Source organism: Culex quinquefasciatus, chromosome 3, assembly GCF_015732765.1.
Source record: "Culex quinquefasciatus strain JHB chromosome 3, VPISU_Cqui_1.0_pri_paternal, whole genome shotgun sequence".
Classification (NCBI taxonomy): Eukaryota; Metazoa; Arthropoda; class Insecta; order Diptera; family Culicidae; genus Culex; species Culex quinquefasciatus.
In genome coordinates this window covers 114,176,038-114,195,321 of record NC_051863.1, presented here as the reverse complement: position 1 = coordinate 114,195,321, position 19,284 = coordinate 114,176,038, and the positions used below count along the sequence as shown (strand labels likewise).

The following is a 19,284-nucleotide window of genomic DNA, read 5'->3' as shown; positions in this document are numbered from 1 at the left end:
GGCACTTCCGACTTCTAGCGGGCGGCATCGTTTGTGGTATTCTGCTTCTTTTTAACACTTTATCTATACGCCGACCAGAACAGGGGGTGCAAATACTCATCACGGGGACGTGTTGTTTATGGCTGTGTGAACCAAAAAGCTGGTGCGCTTGTTTCATTCATCTTTTTTTTGTTCGCTTCTTCGCCGTTTTCATTCATTTCTTCATCGGGGCTGCTCATTCATTCATTTACCACCAATTCGTTACGACGCTGTGCTGGCTGGTTATGCACGTCCGTTCTTTCGCTTATTTCCGTCCTCTGCCGAGTTTCCTCTCGAGCCTCGCTAACCCTTGGCTCATGGTGGAGTTTCTGGTCTTGAGGTAATCTTAATCGTTGTTCTTCTTCCAAAATGAATTCACAAATTTTGGTTTCGAGTTCGAGATATATAGTTTGAACCATAAACTTTGTGTTTTGTTGTCACACGTCATACAAAATCTTGTTAAAAAGTTGTATTTTTCATTTCACAGAATCATCTTTTCACCCATACATTCCAACTTAAGTTTTTGTAGTCTTCAAAACTAATCTTTGAAGAAAAATACAACAATATTTCTTGAGTTTTATTTGGAATGGTCGTACAATCTTAGTAAATCCCAACTCTAAATTTCTTGAAAATTTGCACCTTTTAAGCCAAGGGATAGAAACCACACGAGGTGTCCACAAATAAAAGAAGAAGACGACAACGTCAAGCTTCGGAAACGAAGACGACGACGAAAGTGATACATATCGGATGCATGCATGCGTGCGGTTGTGCTCTTGTGGTTATTTTGTGTGTATGTCCCACTGCCTGCCTGTTTCTAGAAGGTCTCTCCTCTGTCTCTGACGGTGTTGTTTATTCCTACCGGCTTGGTGCGATGTTTGCCTTTTAGTTCCGGTTTTAATTAACACATTGGCACGAACACAACCCGTTTCGGAATGGTTTTGAGTTGAGTGTGAAAATCCGACGGGATCGATAGGAAAACAAAGTCTTTAAATGTGAGTTTAATCATGTTGATGAAACAGTTGACTCTTTACTCATCGATCCTCATTTTGTTTGTGGATTTAGTCTCTTTCAAACTGCATACTGGAAGAGTAAAGCCTCCTTTCATTTATATGACAATTTTGAAGAAAAAATACGGCACTTTTAAATCAATGCAGTTGATTTCTGATCAATTCGTTAACTTCATATTATAATATAGCTCGGTTGTAAAATAAATTGTTCACCTTTCGAAACTTGTTATTTCTGCGTGTGGGTGGAGAAAATTTAATAAGGATACCATAATTTGGTCTCTAGAATAAGAATAGTTTTGGTAATTATTTCATATTTAAAGTGAGTTGTTTATAGTCAGCAGGATTGTTCAACCATAAAAAATACGTTTTCTCGAATCCATCTGCTACTAATCCATCACACATCTGCTGGATCTACTGAATAACATCAACGTGCGCGTGAGTGTAACAGAATGAAAGCCCGGCACAATTTATGAATGAAACCGTCAAAAAGCCGGAAGGAAGGAAGTAAAAACGTGTGCATTTCTTTTACAACAAGGCCATATGTTTTCCTTCGTTTCATTCATAAAAAAAAAACCGGAACGAAGAGAAAAACAACAACAAATGTGCTGTTTATTCAAAACACTCACACACAAAACTCGGAAGTAGAGGAAGTGAAGCCAAAGAGAGAGAAAAAAATCGTTCGTGGCTAGAACAAAAGTGCTTTCGTTTATTGACATACTTTCGTTCGAGCACAAAGTATGGGGGTTTGTTTAATTGCCAAATAACGGCCAGCGAGCGACCCTTTTGGACCGGAAGGAAGGCTTAACTCGTGTTTGTTAAGAAAACGGAAATACTTCCGATCTGGCAAAGCGGTTGACGTTGGAGGAACGGATCAAGATGAAGAAGCGAGAACTGAATGAATGGCGTGGCGTGTACAACTTTATGATTCTGTCCAGGAAATTTTAACACATTACTCAACAGCAGTTGCTGCAGACCCAGGGACTAATGCATGTTGTGTGACGCTCGTAGGTTGTAAATCCGAAACAGATGGTTGATTTTCTGCTCCGTTGTGTGCACGGAATTGTTTAGTAGGCCCAGATCATACTGCAGCCGGCCGGAGCGGGCTTTTGCCATGGAAAGCCGCTGATTTGCGTCTTGTTCGCTGAGCTGATCGTAGTAGAAGTACTGCAGCCGCTGGAAGTCGTCCCGGAATCGGTCCGTTCCGTCCGGTACTGTAAACGCGATTGTCTGCAAGTGATCCTCGACGCAGGGAACTTCACTCGTGTTGGACTGCTGATTGGTGACTCTTTTGAGGAACATCCAGTCTTCCAGTCGTTGGCGACGACCGCAGTTCCACGGGTTGTTGCTGATATCCAGCGTGTCTAGCGCTGGGAAGGTTTTCTCGAAGTTGAACAAATTTAGGGACAGCAGTTCATTCGAGGAGATGTTAAGCTCATTCACTTGCTTCAAGTTTGCATTACTTAAATCGAAGCTGAACAGTCTATTACGATCGAGTAACAAACGCTTCAAACTTGGCAATTGAACATCCCCACCGTCGATAGTTTTCAATCGATTTCTTCCAAGTTCCAGTGTTGCCAGGGACTTCAAGTTTTTAAACGTCTCCCAACTAACCGTTTCGATGAAATTACTCCTCAAGTTCAATATTACCAGTGACGTCATGTTCTGCACAAACGAAACATCCCGCAAATAGTTGGACATCATGTGCAGGGCCCATACCTTCAAATCCTTTGCCGAATCAAACCGCACCTCGTCAATCGCGTTATAGTTCAGAATGACCTTCTCCAAAGTATCGCGCAGAAACACTCGCTCTAGCCCACAAAACTGTACCGTCAGGTGGGTCGTTTTCTTGCTCAGCCGATCGGCCACGGCTTTGCTAAAGTCACGAATGAAGCCCGAGTTGATAATCAGTTCCACCGGTGGGAAAAAGATTTTGTAGAGTTCCGTGTCCGTTCGGATGACCACATCATCCAGGATGCACCTTTTGTGCACCGTGTAGATGCCCCAGCTGATTTGCTTGCAGGGATATAGCCAGGGGTGGACGCATCCTAGCAAGTTTGTCACAAAGAAGCTAAAAAGTGCAATTTTTGTTATTTTAATGAATATTCTAAAATTGAATTGAAAACTTACAGTACCAAGCAGCTGATCTTCATCGCCGCAACTCTAATGAGTGTAAGTCAAGTAATTGCAGTGAGACTATGGCTTATCAGTGTAGTTTGCGTTATTAATTTCATCGATGAGCAAGAATTACATGGTTTACTCATTGCTGTTTCTCTCTTGCAGCTGATTATACCAGCCCTCTTCTATAAGAAGTGTTAAATTTCAGGATCGAGTTTTCACAGGTTGTATCTTGTTGCCCCGATTCGAACGAAACTTTCAGCCTAGAGTTTTGGTATGAGCCTTGTAAGACGAAGGAAATTGTTGTAACACAAACATTAAAGTAAGAACAAAAGTGCTTTTGTTTATTAGGGTACGTTATCCATTAGTGGACCCCTTTCCTATAGTGGACCCTCTGAAGGGTTTTTGATGAAAAATTCAATAAAATCACAATTTCAAGCGTGTTGTTGTCTACAAATCTTTTATTTGGCATGTTCAGCATCATTTAAAACAATGTTGACTGACATTGAATTGTCCTTTTCGCCAAAATAAGTGTTTTGAGTTCGACATCTGAAATCAGCCATGGCCACTAGCATTTTCACAACAAAACTGCATTTATATTTTATGATTGAATTAACCATCCAATCATTTTTTGACTGATTATTTAACTTCAGCAAGTCGAAATAATGTAAGTTTAAGGATCTTTACTAAAATAAAGCGAAGAACTGCCATTTTCGAGCAAAAATTAGGGGTCCAATATAGGACAACGAAATAAAAACATTCCCAAAAGTGGACCCCTGTTAATTTAACCTTCAAAAATGAAGAAAACTGTGTATTCAAGCAAAAGTTTCTCTAAAACATACAATAAATGCTTGTTGTTATCAACCTAAACGCATATTTTTCAATTATGAGTATAAATATAGCTGTTTTCATGTTAAAAGTACCAAAAATGCTGAAGCCGTAAAAATTTATAATTAATCAAAACTATAGTTGATTGTACGTAACTGAAGCATCATAAATGCAGTTTGAAATGATATTTTATAATAATAAATCAATAACAACACATTTTTTAAAAATAAACACGCGTGATTTTATCAGCAACTGTAAACAAATCTATTATTTAGTTTCGTTCAACCATTTATGTAATTAATATGGAAAAATTTGCATCAAGATTACTTTTTTTTAATTATTTTTATGTTTATAGTGGTTTTTGAAACGTTTTCTCTGATCTTTTTCGGAAATAAATGTTTTTAAATGTCTGTTAGGTTTTTGTTGTTTAAAGCCAAATTTGTTAACAAAACATATTTGTTTATAATGAAAAGTGAGCAAATTCCATCTTTTATTCATTATATCTATCATTAGACCTACACCATGCATCAAAACATCAAATATGGGTTAAATTTGGTATAAAAATAACAGTTTGCCTATAGTGGACCCGGGTCCACAATCGGATTATGGACCCGGGTCCACTATAGGAAAAGGGGTCCATAACAAGGCAAAAACTTTTTTCAAATGGCTATTTTTCTGCTCAAAAACAAATAACTGATGAAACAAATAGTCAAAATTGTTCAAAAGACTTCAGATTTCAATGTTTTGTACAAAGGGTTATGAAAAAGTGCTTAAAATATTGAAAATTTGTGAAAAATGTGCTTCGGCTCTACTAGGGGGTCCACTAATGGTTAAAATACCCTAATATACTTTCGTTCGTTCACAAAGCATAAGGATTTGTTTGATTGCCGGAAGGATAGCTTTACTCGTGTTTGTTAAAAAAACGGAAATAGGGGAAATATACCCTTTTAAGCCTAATAAGCGGCCGTATTTGAATGATGCTGGATAATCTGCAGTGTTCCTTGAAATTTACTAAAACCAAGTACACCAACGAGTAGAGCAACTTTTTGTGAACATTTCTGTTTATTTTTACTTTTCCTAGAAGCTATTCTATTCCTTTTACACGCATTTGAAAAAAAATCCAAAATGTATTCTAATCAAACGAGAATGCATTGGGTCACGCCCATTTTCTATTTTCAGCTTAGTTTTTTTTTTTTACTTCCAGCGCTCTTTTGGGTCTGCTTAGTGCTGCCAAAATTGATGAAATTTTAAGCGAACACTCACGAAAAGTAGCATTTATAGAGAAAATTTCCTGGCATCACTGGCTCACTCCAACAGGCGCTGCACCAGCATGTTGGTGGTGTTGGTGGCCACCCTTTGTTCTTTTTTTTGCCTTCGCTTCTCGCTTGGTTTTCTTCAGCCTTCGATTAGAATGGGTAGTCAAAAGTCAAACGTCAAAAGACTTTGTTCGTTTGTTTTTTTGATGGCGCTTGCTAATTATTTACATGTTTCGGGATTATTTTTCAAGTGAGTAATTAACTAAGGTGCAAAAGAACATGTTGTCGAAAGTTGGGGGCAGTTTTGTATCGAAAGCGCCGTGAAAAAGTAAGCGAAAGTGAAAAGTTGATTTTGGCGATATTTATTAAGCGTTTGAGGGTTTCTCGCGTGTGTCACTGTGTGTGCCAACAAAATGATGAGAAATTCTCTCGCAAAATAGAAATTATGATCAAAAATGCATTAAATTTGATCTTTTTGGCCAGTAAGTAGCATTCATTTGCGTGCCTACTCGAGGCGGTGCTGTTGCTGGTAAATTTATAGCCTAAATAGTATTTTTGGAGCATCAAACTCTCCATATGACGAAGATAGGTGTTGACTTGTTGTGCTTCGAATCCCGGACACTGATAAAAGCTGATTCGAAATCCGGACACTTTTGCTTCGAATTCCGGACACTCGTTTTGCTAATGAATCGCACAAATTTGGACTGAAATGTTAGTGAATGGCATTCTTTAGGTCTCAAATAAGCTGTTAACATCAAAACAATCGATATTTTATATAAAAATTTGCTAGAATTTAAGGAAATCAAAACCATGAATTTCTGCCTTGTCTTCCCGGTGCTTCGAACGCCTATGAAATATTTCACGTGAAATGTTTCGCATTTTTGACTATCTTATAATTTTATTTTATTGAATTGTTTTGACATTAACTACAGCGTTCAAACAAACTTGAAATGAAAGTTGATGTTAGAATTCATCAAATAACACAGTTTTGACATTCATAATGAGAACTTATATCCAAATAATTGATGAAACAAGATGAGGTGTCCGGATTTCGGAGCGTCCGGGAATTCGAATCATGACGTTACTTTCTTCATTCTTCATCGGTCTGATAGCCGAGCGGGCTAAGGCACCAGTCCTTTTTGTTGGTGCTGGGTTCGAATCCCATCAGTTTCAACTTTTTTGTGCTATATTTAGTTTCTTTTTCACAAAGGTGATGTGCATGCTTTTGCATGCGATTTTACCATCGGATTTTTTGCTGTGTTAGGTCCATGGTACAAGAATCTTGTTACAAAAGGAGCGATACTAGCTAAGTGTGAGATTGGCAAATAAGATAGAAGATGTTACATAATTATTGTTCAACGATTCAATTTTTTTTACCACGTCAATATCGGATTCTCATTTTGTGTTTCATTCGTGACAATGCGGAACACGTTGTCGAGGATCAATCATCATTGCAGATGGTTCTAAACTCCCATTCGTCCCAAAAAAGGGTTACCTTCAGCACTTCCCGTTTCTATTTTCGGTTCTAATTTTCAAGTTTGTGTCAATATTGACTCGGCCCCGTAGCAAACCGATATTCTTATCACGCCGAAGCGATAGGCTGTGCCCTTACACTGTGTGCAGTCATGCCAAATGGGTTACTCCGAAAAAAGTGTCGGATTTCTTACGTAACTCCCTGCTAAGTGGTTCGGTGGTCTGTAGCGTGCTGTAAATGCAGTCGGGGATGCTAGCTCGCGAGCAAACAAGCAAAGTTCAAACATTGTAAAATGATTCTTGCCGGGGTGTCAGAATGAAAAAAAAAACGGGGCTTGGTTCCAGACTTGGGCAGACAGCATGACGACATATTCGTGACCGGCGTGGAGTGGGGACGTAACCTTAGCGTATGGCTGAGGTGATGCACCCTCAGGTGACGAGGTGGAGGGGGGAAGTCGTGGAAGTCGCTTCTGCTCCCACTCCCGAACCGAACGGCACACACAAAACCCCGATCTCTCGAGTGAAAGACATACAGAGCAAACACTTGGGCAAATAGCGCAAGACAAATGTTGGCTCAAACTTTCAAACGCGTCCTCCCCAGCAGCAGCAGCAGCAGCTTCGACTGGTTGCGCAGAAAACAACGAAAAAAGAAGTCAGCTTTTGTGAGATTTGAGGAAACTTCACAGACACGTGTTGCATATAAAGCGCGATGGGTCGTCGCGCGGTGATTCCCAATTTGAAGTTGTAAGGCATCAAAGTTTGATTTTTACCTCACGGGAAGTTTTCGACTGCGACTCAGACTCCAGCTTCTCAATATCTGCTTACTCTGACTACAGATCCTCCAAATATGCCGATTCCACTGAGTGTGACTCCAACTCCGTAGCTCTGTTCCTAACTATACAAATCCTTATATTTCCTGTCTTCAATTTATCAAGATTCGGTACAAGTTCGAATTAAAAAAAACATTGTTAAAAAAAACTTTAAAGATCCATCAAAACCAGTTTGAAGTAAGGATTTAAAAATGTTATTAATAACCTAAGAATCGATCGAAAAACGCTGTTCTAGAAAATTGGTTTGACCAGTTTTCTTTATCAGCGGAACCACTCCCAAAAGCAGCGGCCGAGCCATAAATTAGAATTAAAATATCTCGGTTAAGGAGGTTGAACTCACTTTCCGTTGAAGTGATCATCTTCCAAACCTACGCTAGGCGTTTTGGAGAAGATCTTTTTCTCTTCCCCCTCCTCCTCCCCCCGTTCCGTGTTTAGGGGCGTTTTGAAGTATAATATTTATGCGATCCCGTCGGCCGCCAGTCTCGATCCCGGGACGATCCACTTGCTGCCGCCTCTGCTCCCGTTTGGATTTTTTTTTCAAAGCTAACGAACTTGTACACGCAACAATACTTGATGCTCCCCTCTTTCTTGTTCCTCTAATTTTCGAGGGAAGAATACGAGAAATCAAAACTATAAATTAATAACAAACTTCGAGAGATTGGTTTTTCACGTGTTCCTGCGCGGTTGTTCGTTCCGAGTCTCATTCTAGAATCATCACTTTGCTTAATTTGGAACGTTATTCCATTCATTCATCGAGAGACTTGTCTGCGTGGAGTCGGCTCCATAAGAGTTTCCGAGCTGTCGTCGCAAGACGTTAACCCTCTAGTGCACATTTTTTCTGTCAGTGTGCTGTAGTTTTCCCAAGTAGCACACTTTGTTCACTAAAAGAATTCCGAACTGATTGTTGAACTCATTTAGTATGTTTTCCAAACTTCCCCGCGAACTCTATTACGACGGATTTAGCGCACGTTTCTCTGTTGTTGAACATGTTAAAGTACGGCTTGTTTTTTTTTATATGTTCTAGTAATAATCTTGGAACGTCTTGCCACACTCGTATACAACAAGCTTCAAATTACTAAAATTCATCATGACTGACAACTAATCAAAATTTAGTCATCAAAACATTAGTTGAACACTTCGTTTGAACTTCTCACGATGTATTGGGTAAATGTTATGAAAACATGATAAGAACGCTATTGAAACATGTTAAGAATATTCTGTTCAGTCATGTTTAATAACTGATGACAGCAAAACCCCAAAAAAATTCTTGATGAACAAGTCGAAAATGTTGAAACGAATATTTTTGTGATGTCATGTTCTTATATAAATATTATCGCTGTTGAGAAAACAGCACAACAACAAAGTTAAAAATCGCTGTAAAAAAAAATTAACAATTTTGAAATTTTTATTTGCCATATTTTTTTTTATTTATGTATTCTAGAAGCAATTTATAAGGAATGATTATTGGAATATTTTTTTTAATTTCATTGCCTTTGACGAGATTCGATCCTAGACTCCCCGCTGCTGCTACATTGCTTGATGAGATTCCGGTGCGCTAGTGCATGTACCTATGAAGAGAAGATACTGAGGCTCGGCTAAAAGCTTTATTTAAACTTCACATTCTTATGAAAAACATTTACTCGCTCTACTCTCACAATAAGTTCGACAAAAGTTTTGAAAACTTATAAAACGTATAAATTGAAACAATGTTCACTTCTCAACCCTCAAAATAATCCAAAGTCATGCCAGTTGTTCGAAAAACACCACTACGACTGAGATGTAACATCATTCCAACATCCCCTATTGTGAACGTTTGGAATGAGTGCAAACAAACAAGCTTTGAACTTCACTAAAACATCCCTCCAATCTATCCCCAAGTAGCACACTCGCCAAAAGATTTCCGAACTTGTTGTTGAACTCATTTACTATGTTTTCCCAACGTCCCTGAGAACTCTTGAACGCTGAAAAAAGCGCACGTTTTTCTGTTGTTGAACATCTCTTAACCTGTTAGAAATGTGCGTGGTTTAATTCAGTTTTACCAGCGCACGTCCTACTTGCATTGAGATCGTTTGTTGAACATGTCATAAGAACTTTTGACTATAAGATTCTGAACCGGGTTGGATAACGTCGTTAGAACCGTTTAACAACATTCTGCCTTTGAGATTCAGGAGGGAGTTAGGAAAACGTTTTATAACCGTTCAAGAACATATCGTGGCAGACAAGACTGTTAAACAGGCTTTTCATAAAATACGTCTAAGGTGTTCGCTCAAAGTTTTTTTCTTAATTTAATCCTTTATTTGTGAGTAAAGCCGCTTTACGACACTTTAACTACTAGTTTTTGTTATTTATTAGTTTGGACAGGGTACGCCATTTATGAATAATAATAATATAAATGATGGATAATACAAAAATATCAACCATAAAAAATCATTCAATTTCCTAATTATGCCTTTGGGGATTTTTTCAATTTTATTTGAGTGTTAATTAACATCGCTTGCTCTAAATACTGCTGCTGGTTCCTGGGGCTGCATTTTCAGTATTCCTTTTGATGAAGAAAGCTCAGGGCAAGTATCGAACCCAAAATCACTCTAAATGTCAAGTCCGGCGCGCGTCTGCTTCTTTCCACGGGGGTAATTTGATTGAGCAGGCCTAAACGTCAATAAGAAGTCTGCGGTCATCTAAGTTTTACCAAGTTCACTAACAGTTTGCCAACACTTCTTTTGAACATCAGCTGTTTCTATTTTTAGAACTATCTGTGCTTGTTTCTTCAACATGTTCTTGTTCGGTTTTTAAAACACGAACGCGAACTACACATAAACAACTTGTTTACGAGCAGTTCTCTACGGAATCGGTCTTTTTTCTTTAATTTTAATTTTTGTATTTTTTAATCCGGTTGATGCAGCTTTAGCCTTAAATAGTTATCATTAGTTTGTTCATTTTGTTCAGTCCATACAAAATGATATGTGAAAATTCTGTTCAGATTTGAAGGTTTTTTTTGAATGATTTGAACTCGGCAAGTTGTAAAAATGGATATGGATCACAATGAAAAAATTGACACGGTTTGTGCTTTGCACTTAATTTTTGTCACTGATTTAAAACACTATTTTTGGTTTTTCATTTGGGATATGTTAGAGACATAAAATGTTAACTTTTCAGAATTTTCAGAATGTGGCAAATTTTATTTTGTTGCGATTTTTGAATCATACAGATTTAAAGTAAATGAAATATTGGTCGCAAAGCTCTACGATAACATTTGTCAGTACTTTAGTGAAATTTTGATAAAGTGTGTTCCGTTTTGTTATAGCCATTTGGCCGTTTAGATAGTCGCAGTTTTCATTTTAAAATATGCCCATGCTGCCCACTTGAAAAAATGAGTTGAAAGTGGCCTTTCATATTTTGTTTTTTCGACTTTGTTGATGCTCCTAAGTTAAGCTGAGATATTGCCATGCAAAATTAAAAATTGTATTGGTCATTTAGTCTGGCCTAAACAATTAATTATTTTCAATGTCGATATCTCAGCAACTATGGTCCGATTTACAATGTTGAAACATGAAACATTCGTGAATTTTCCGATCTTTCGAAAATACTTTCTGTTTTAAATCAAGACTAACATTTCAAATGGGCGTAATATTGAATGTTTGGCCTGTTTGAAATGTTAGTCTTGATTTTGAATTTTTGAAAATATTTTTTTCGAAAAGATCGGAAAATTTCACAAATGTTTCATATATTAACATTGTGAATCGGACCTATAGTTGCTGAGATATCGACATTAGAAAATAGTGGGTTGTTTGGTGAGACTTAGAAACATCAATTTTTCATGTTTTTTAACCTTGCATGGCAATATCTCAGCAACTAGGGTCATCAACAAAGTCCGAAGAAGCAAAATATAGAGAATTTTCTCAGCTCTTCAAAAATATTTATTTCAATAGTGGGCAAACATGGGCATTATTTTAAAATGAAAACTGCGACTATTTTCAAAAAAGTTACCTAAAAAGGTTATAACTTGAAAATGGTAATTTTTCAAAATTCACTAAAGTACTTTTTGATTGCAAATTCGATTTTACATCGGAAAATGAAGTTGAAAAATTTTGCGACCAATATTTCGATTTTTGAAAAATCTGTATTGATTCAAAAATTAACTCGGTCAAAGATTTTTGCCCATTCTGAAATTTCTGAAAAGTTGGCATTTTATGTCCTCTAAAACATATCAAAAAAATGAAAAATAAAATAGTGTTTTTTTGCAAATCAAGTTTTAGTGACAAAAAGTTAAATTAAAATCACCAAATTTTTTTATCGTGTATCAATTTTTTCAGTGTAGTCCATATTCATACCTACAACTTTGCCGAAGACACCAAATCGATCAAAAATTCCTTCAAAAGATACAGATTTTGAATTTTCACATATCATTTTTGTATGGACAGCTGCCAAATTTGTATGGAAAATTATATGGACAAACTAATGATGCAAAATGGCTTCTTTGGGCATACCGAAGGCACCAAAAAAGTTTCAGCCGGATTAAAAAATACAAAAAAAATCGAATGACCGAAATCTCAGAGAATTGCTCTACGTGAAATCCCATCCGAAGCCAGAGATCCATTCTACTCTTTTATCATGTTTAGCAAACTGAAATGGAACATCATGTCTGCAAATGTCATTTTGCTTTTCAAGTCCTACAAGCATGTTCCATTTGATTCAGAATAAACTTCAAAATGAACTATTCGTAATCTGTTGCTAGATTTGGCATTTGTGTTACACAACCATGTTGAACAATGGTTTTTTGGTCAATATGAGAACAATGGACCACATTTTATGACACTTGTTCAATAATTAACGTATAAAACGCTTGTGCAGCAATTAATCAACAAAAATAAAAGCGATGTTTAGCTTGCTACTTGGTTTTTGTGCTGGAATCTACGTAAAAATGCGAAAGAAATAGAGCTCTTCACTGTATCTCTTTATTAACTTTTATAGCGACGTCACTGAAGGCATGTCGACGGAGAAGATCTTAAAGTTTATATATTTCCGAAAAAGCATGATGAAACTAATGTAAAAATGCCAGGGCAAAATTTTGCTCTGTTTCTTTCTCAAATTCTTCTCATAGCACCGTCACTCGAAAGGCACGTCGACGAAGAAAGTCGAAGCAAGTTTATCTAGTGTTCCACAAAGAAGTGCTTGAATTGACTTAGAAAATGAAGCTCTGGTTCTGTTTCTGTTTCACAAATCCTCCTCGTTGCATTGTTACTCGAAAGGCACGTTGAAGGAGAAGGTCGTAAAGTCTATCAATGCAAAAAAAATGGATCTTAAAACTGTACTTCTTTCATAAGTTCTGCCCAAAGTATCGTCAAGTGAAAAAAAAGCCGTAAAGTTTTCCTATCTAGTTTACCGGAAAGCGCATTGAACTTACGGACCCAATCTTGCAGCAATCTGATTGTAAAAATAATCAGTTCTGTTCAATAAAGCTTAAAGGGATGAATCCAAAATTATTTTGATAGTTCCCGTAGTTTTCTAAATACTAAAATGTGCCGTATAAATCTCCGTGCGCCGTTAACCGACTTAGATAAGGGTAATTCTCTTCACCAACTCACGAAATGTTCTTCGACTGATTTGCGTGAAACTTTGTTCTGCGGGGTAACTTTTGTTCGAATCCAGGTCCGTTTTGCCAGATGGAGTGGCGTTACGACCCCTTCATTTTTGAACATGCGAAAGAGAGGCTTTGAAGCTGAAACGGTGATATCGTGTGATCACTTTTATGTAATAGACGCCCGATTTGATGGCGTAGACCAAATTTAAAAACGTATTTTATCGAAAATACAAAGTCAGCCTTCTTCATTTCGACTGTAAAATTTTGAACATGTTTTATGGGAAATTACTGAATTAAGCCGATTCAGAAGGGTCATTATTTAGAATTAAATTTTTTCATTTTAAAATTTCGTGTTTTTCATTGAGGTTTTTTAGAGTGTAATATGTTCTGAAGTTAAACAGACATTACAAAAATTGATATATAGACATGGGTTTGCTTATCATGATATCGCGATTTTTACGAAAAGTTTGGAAAAGTTACTTTGCTTTTTCGTTTCGTCGTCCGTGTCTGTCGGGTGACTATGAACGGCCATGATCGATGACGACCAACTTTTTCAAAACTTTTTTCGTAAAATCGCGATAACTCGTGATGTTTATAAGCAAACCCTTATGTCTATATATCATTTTTTGTAATTGTTCTGCTCTACAACTTTGTGGAACATTGTTACACTCTAAAAAATAACCCTGCAAAGTTAGAAAAAACACGAAATTTTAAAATGAAAAATTTTGTTCTAAATGAAAAAATGACCCTTCTGGGTCAATGTAGATTCGAAAAGTAAATTTAATTTCCCATAAAATAACATGTTCCAAAATTTTTTACAGTCAAGTAACGGAAAATGGGAGAATTTTTAAAACTTTTTTAGTGTTTTTTTCAATGAAAAATACGTTTTTTCGGAATTCTGAGTACGCCATCAAATCGGGCGTCTAATTTTACATAAAAGTCCCTTTGACACCAAATTCCTATCTCATCACCGTTTCAGGCTGCAAATTATTGAAAAACACCTCTTTTTTCGCATGTTCCGAAATGAAAGGATCGTACCGCCCCTCCGTCATGGGATATAAAAAAACGGATCTCGGATTCGTGATCAGGGAAAAAAGTTACCTCTTAGGACAAAGTTTCACGCAAATCGAAGAGGGATAGGGGCAACTGCTGTGTGAGTTGGCGGAGAATTATCCATAATGCTCTTTCAGAAATCTTGCTCTTAGTATTGTCACTCGGAAGGCAAGTCGACGGAGAAGTTTGTTAAGTTTATCTAGAAGAATTGCTTGATTCGCCTCGAAAATGCTATGAAAATGGAATTCTGCACTATTTCGATTTCATACATACTCCTCATAGCAACGCTACTCGGATGGCACGTCAACGGAAAATTTCGTAAAGTTTATGTATTGCTCAAAAAGTGTGTTAAAATGAATGACAAGGAAAAGGAGCTCTACACTGAATTTTTTCATAAATTCTCCCCATAGCATCGTTGCTTGGAAGGCACGTCGACAGCGAACTCGTAGATTTTCTCCGGTATATCTGATAAATCTGCATTAGTCATTTTAATATATTTTCTGTTGAGGACTGAAACGCACGTTAAAGATTATAAGTTATAAGATTGAAAAATGCCAAAATCCGAACCGGTCAGTAGAGGGTTAAGAACGTGCGGGCTTCCTTTCCTTGATTCTCGCCTTAGCCACACCATCGGCTACCGACTGACGGGCAGCCCCATCTCCGTCCGAAAAAGGCAAAACGGAAGCGTATTATAGTTAATTTGGATGTTCCTGTTTTCCAGTCGGTCGAAATGTTGTAATCACAACGATCCGGACGCTGGGCCTGATGGATGAGCTGCGCCGCGCTGTGGTGGTCGGCTGATGTTTGTAGCACTGCTGGAAGGGAAGCAGGAAGTCCAAAATGGAATCTACTCCAATTAATCCTTCCATCCTGAGCGCAGCGGCAGGCCGTCGGGGCAGTTGATGCAATTTTAAAATGCTCTGTCGGTCAGTGTGCTGTTTTTTATTTGCTTGGAAGAGTCTTAAGTGTTGCAGAAATGAAGCAAGTGGCTCGCCAAGTAAATTGTGTTTCAATTCTGTTTGTAAAAATTACGAGTTTTGAAAAACCTACAATAACTTTAGAAGAACGTTCCCACGAACTATCTCAGGAAACATCCATTGAATCAGGGTACGAGGGGTAATTCCAGATTCACTGTTTACCGAATCGATGACACTCTTCCCGACGAGACATGCGACACTATTTTGATTGTCCACGGCTGCCCTTCCAGAACTTTGCATAGCTTTGCAAGCATGAGTCAACTGTCAACAGCAGCAAACTGCGCTGGCTTTGCCCTCGTCGTCGCGCGGTCCAACTTATCAGCGTGGGAAAGCAAACTTCAGTGTCCTGTCCTGTCCGGTGTTTACCTGTGAGTATCACCGATGACCAAAGGGCTGCAGCTGCTGGACGGAACTTTCCTCGTGGTTGTGCCTGCATGTTGTTTGCCAATCGATTTGTTTGCCAAGTTACCGTGACATGTCGGGAGCGTCTGAACATTACGTAATTTTGAACATTTGAGTAGTTATTTCATACGACAACAGATTGACAACGATCCTTGTTTTATTCCGTCATTGTCAAGCAGATTTTTTCCCAGAGTGTCGCTTAACTACGCACGATGCGTAGAACCCCAGAAACCATACGAAACCATCTGAAATGAATGTCGTCCGTCCGTTCGCAGCCCGTTAGCATCTAATTAATTTCGGAAAACGTCCGACCCTTAGTGATTCTTTCTACAGCATTGGCCGTGCGTATTTTGTACATATTGAAGTTTTGGTCATGCCAAAAGGCACAGTGCGTGGGAATTAATTAGTTCGGAAATGTGACGACAATATGGAGCAGACCAGACCAGCCCGTCAACGGGGGTTGATTGTCGTGGGAAGCGAACGCGGGTCGTCGTAGGGCTGCTTTGCGCAATCTTTAGTGCAAATGTTACACAAAAACCAGACTCTGCAAATTGTGATTTTCAATGATGGATCTACAACAGTCTTGTCGCCGCGCACTTTGAGTAATAGGCGATGACACAACCGGAGCACAAACGACTGTACGATGACACCGCAGTGCTGTACAACACACTCAAACGAAAGACCTCCGACATCTAATGTGACATCGGTTCCAAATCTCTGACTCTGACTCCAATAACAACTCCCATACAAAGTTGTTGGTAAAAGCCGAATTTGACTCAAGCACTCTAGGAATACGCGACTTCTACTTTGACTGCCAAGAATATTTCCACTCCGACTGTGACTCCTAATTTTCAACCGACTCCGACGCGTGCCCCTCAGCAAACGACTTCCTTCGTTTGGGTGTACTCTCACTGTTGAAGCGAAGAAGCCCACGCCACCCCGTAGAAAAATGTTAATTTCCAACACTCTTGGAGCTTTATAAACTTCCCAAACTCCAAAGACTGGAGCGAGAAAAGCGCGCGCCCTCGTGGAAATTTATTATTCAACCATTTAATATGTTCGGGCTGGTTTAGACGATATGACGATGGGGCCGACGCAAAGCCATTGTGTGGGTTTCGGTTCGGTTAGCCAAGTCGAGCGTTTGTGGCCTAGACGGAGACCGAGTCGGAGAGTCCAACGAACCCGCGCAAGGTATTACAAAACGGTTGGCAAACTTTCTGAATTACAACAAGGATTTTTTTTTTTTTTTTGAATTAAATATACTTTATTGAATCTTTCTTATAATAATTACATTTGGTTTACATAATAAGTGGTCAGCTGTGGCTCTTCAGCTTTAGTTTGCTTTTCTTGATTTAAACACTGTTCATATTCATAACTTTAAAAGTATATGATTTATCATTTTTGTAACACTAGGTACAATGAAGAAAAAAAAATTAAGAAAACATAACCTAACCTAAAACTAACTTAATCTTACCATAAACTAAACCAATCCTTGAATCAAGGGGTATTCAGATATAGCACATTTTTCCCTGAATTTCAAACATTTTTCTTGAATCTTCTGATCCAACATTTTTACTTCTGCTAATTCATGAACCTCACTTGATCTTGTCCAGCCAGGAACATTCAAAACCATTTTGAGTACCTTGTTTTGGACACGCTGGAGCTTCAATTTATGAGTTCTAGCGCAACACTCCCAAACAGGTACTGCATACTCAATAACGGGGTAAATTATTTGTTTGTAAACTGCTAGCTTATTTTTCAAAGATAGCTTTGATTTTCTGTTAATTAAAGGATACAAACACCTGATGAGAATGCTGCACTTGTTCAATATTTTATCTACATGCTGTCGAAACAATAGTTTCGAGTCAAGTATGAGACCTAAATAGACAACTTCCTTTGACCAGGGTATTGAAACATCATTCATTTTAATCAAAACATCATCCTTTGGGACAAATCGGGCCGATTTGGAAAGTGGAAAAATGATGGTTTGAGTTTTGGCTGCATTTATGCGAATTTTCCAGTCGCCAAAGTATTCGGAAAGAACGTCAAGACCCTTCTGAAGACGGCCAACTAAATATCTGGTTATTTTACCCTTATAAATAACGGCAGTGTCATCAGCAAAAAGTGACAACACACCATTACCAGGAAGAGTAGGCAAATCAGATGTAAAAATATTGTACAGAAGTGGGCCAAGAATACTTTGGGGAACCCCAGCATCAATGTTGAATAATCCAGAAGCAATCCCATTCAGAAAAACCCTGAACGATCTCTCCGAAAGATAGTGCTGGATAATTTTGATAAGATACATTGGAAAACCGTATAAATACAGTTTATGTATCAAACCATCATGCCAAACATTGTCAAAAGCCTTCTCAACATCCAACAAAGCCATAGCAGTTGATTTAGACTCAAGCTTGTTCTGCTTGATGATTTTAGTTACTCTCGTAAGCTGATGAGCAGTATTATGTCCCTTTCGGAAGCCAAACTGCTCATTCAAAATTATATTATTATCGTTGGTAAAATCCAAAAGCCTTGAATAGATGACCTTCTCAAAGAGTTTGGACAGACTACTCAAAAGACTAATGGGACGATAACTTGTTGGCGATGTTGGATCTTTTTGAGGCTTCAAAATTGGTATGACTTTGCCCAGCTTCCAATTGGTGGGGAAGTAACCAAGTTGCAAACATTTATTGAAAATATTGGCTAGATGTTGAAAGAACTGATCACTCTGTTTTTTCAACACTAGATTAAAAATGTTATCAAAGCCAGGAGCTTTCATATTTTTCATTTGTTTAACTGCAACTTTGACTTCCTCACCAGAAACATGGGAATCTGCAGGAAATTCAAAGGTAGAGTCATTGATTGTTGAAATACTATTGGCAACTGATGTTTCTTTACGGCTGGTCATGGAAGCGCCAAGATTATGTGAACTAACAAAATGAAGCCCAAGTGCATTTGCCTTTTCCTCGGATGTAATCAAAGGAGAATCCTCAACAATAAGAGGAGGAATAGGCTTTGGTTTGTTTTTAAGAACTTTTGAAAGTTTCCAAAATGGTTTTGAATAATTCCCAAGCTGGCTTACATGTTTTGAAAATTCTTGATTTCTGATATTGTCAAGTCGGTCTTGTATGATTTTGTTCAAATTGTTAACTGAAATCTTTTGTCATAGTCCCCAGTCCGTTGATATTGTCTCCTATAAACATTCCTAAGTCTAATCAAGTGTTTAGTATCTACGTCAATATCAGTTACCTTAAAATTAACAGGAACCTCCCGAACGTTGGCAGCCTCTGCTTGGTTGATAGCCTGCTGGATCACCTCCAGCGAACGATCAATATCAGCAGAAGTTTCCGGGTGTTGATCATAGTCGATGTTGCTGTCGACCACTTGCTGAAACTGCTGCCAGTCAACGTTGTGGTAATCTTTCCGGGTTGGTTGCCGCTGCGGAGTAACGGAAGCTCCAACCTCCACAACCACCGGATAGTGATCAGAACTCAACTCTTCAAACACCTCAGGATGAGCCACGTTCTCAGCCATATTGGTAATGAAGAAGTCGATGATTGAGTGATTCCCAGACCGAGCCACCCTCGTTGGACGATCCGGACTCACAACGTTGTAGTATCCGTTTTGCAGATCGTTGTGCAGAATCACCCGTTCCGATTCCTCCTGCTGTTGCCCCAAACTTCATGCTTCGCGTTGAGGTCACCAGCGATGATGTACTTTGCGCTCCGCCGTGTCAGCTTCTGG

At 38.4% G+C, this 19,284-nt stretch overlaps 2 protein-coding genes across 2 annotated transcripts in view; one reads left to right on the top strand and one right to left on the bottom strand.

The window, feature by feature from the left end:
* Positions 1-19,284, top strand: part of LOC6041011 (eukaryotic translation initiation factor 5B) — a 195,771-nt gene that overhangs the window by 100,819 nt on the left and 75,668 nt on the right.
* Positions 1,704-3,189, bottom strand: LOC6049599 (prolargin). Its single transcript, XM_001866288.2, has 2 exons — positions 3,153-3,189; positions 1,704-3,093 (listed from the first exon to the last, which is right to left on the bottom strand). The coding sequence occupies exons 1-2, from the start codon at positions 3,173-3,175 to the stop codon at positions 2,007-2,009; spliced, it is 1,110 nt and encodes a 369-aa protein (XP_001866323.1). The 5' UTR covers positions 3,176-3,189; the 3' UTR covers positions 1,704-2,006.

Bases quoted from the DNA above. Each gene is read 5' to 3' on its own strand.
- LOC6049599 (XM_001866288.2), bottom strand. From the start codon at position 3,175: ATGAAGATCAGCTGCTTGGTACT. The intron at 3,094-3,152 runs GTAAGTTTTCAA...TGCACTTTTTAG, and splicing joins AAGATCAGCTGCTTGGTACT to CTTCTTTGTGACAAACTTGC.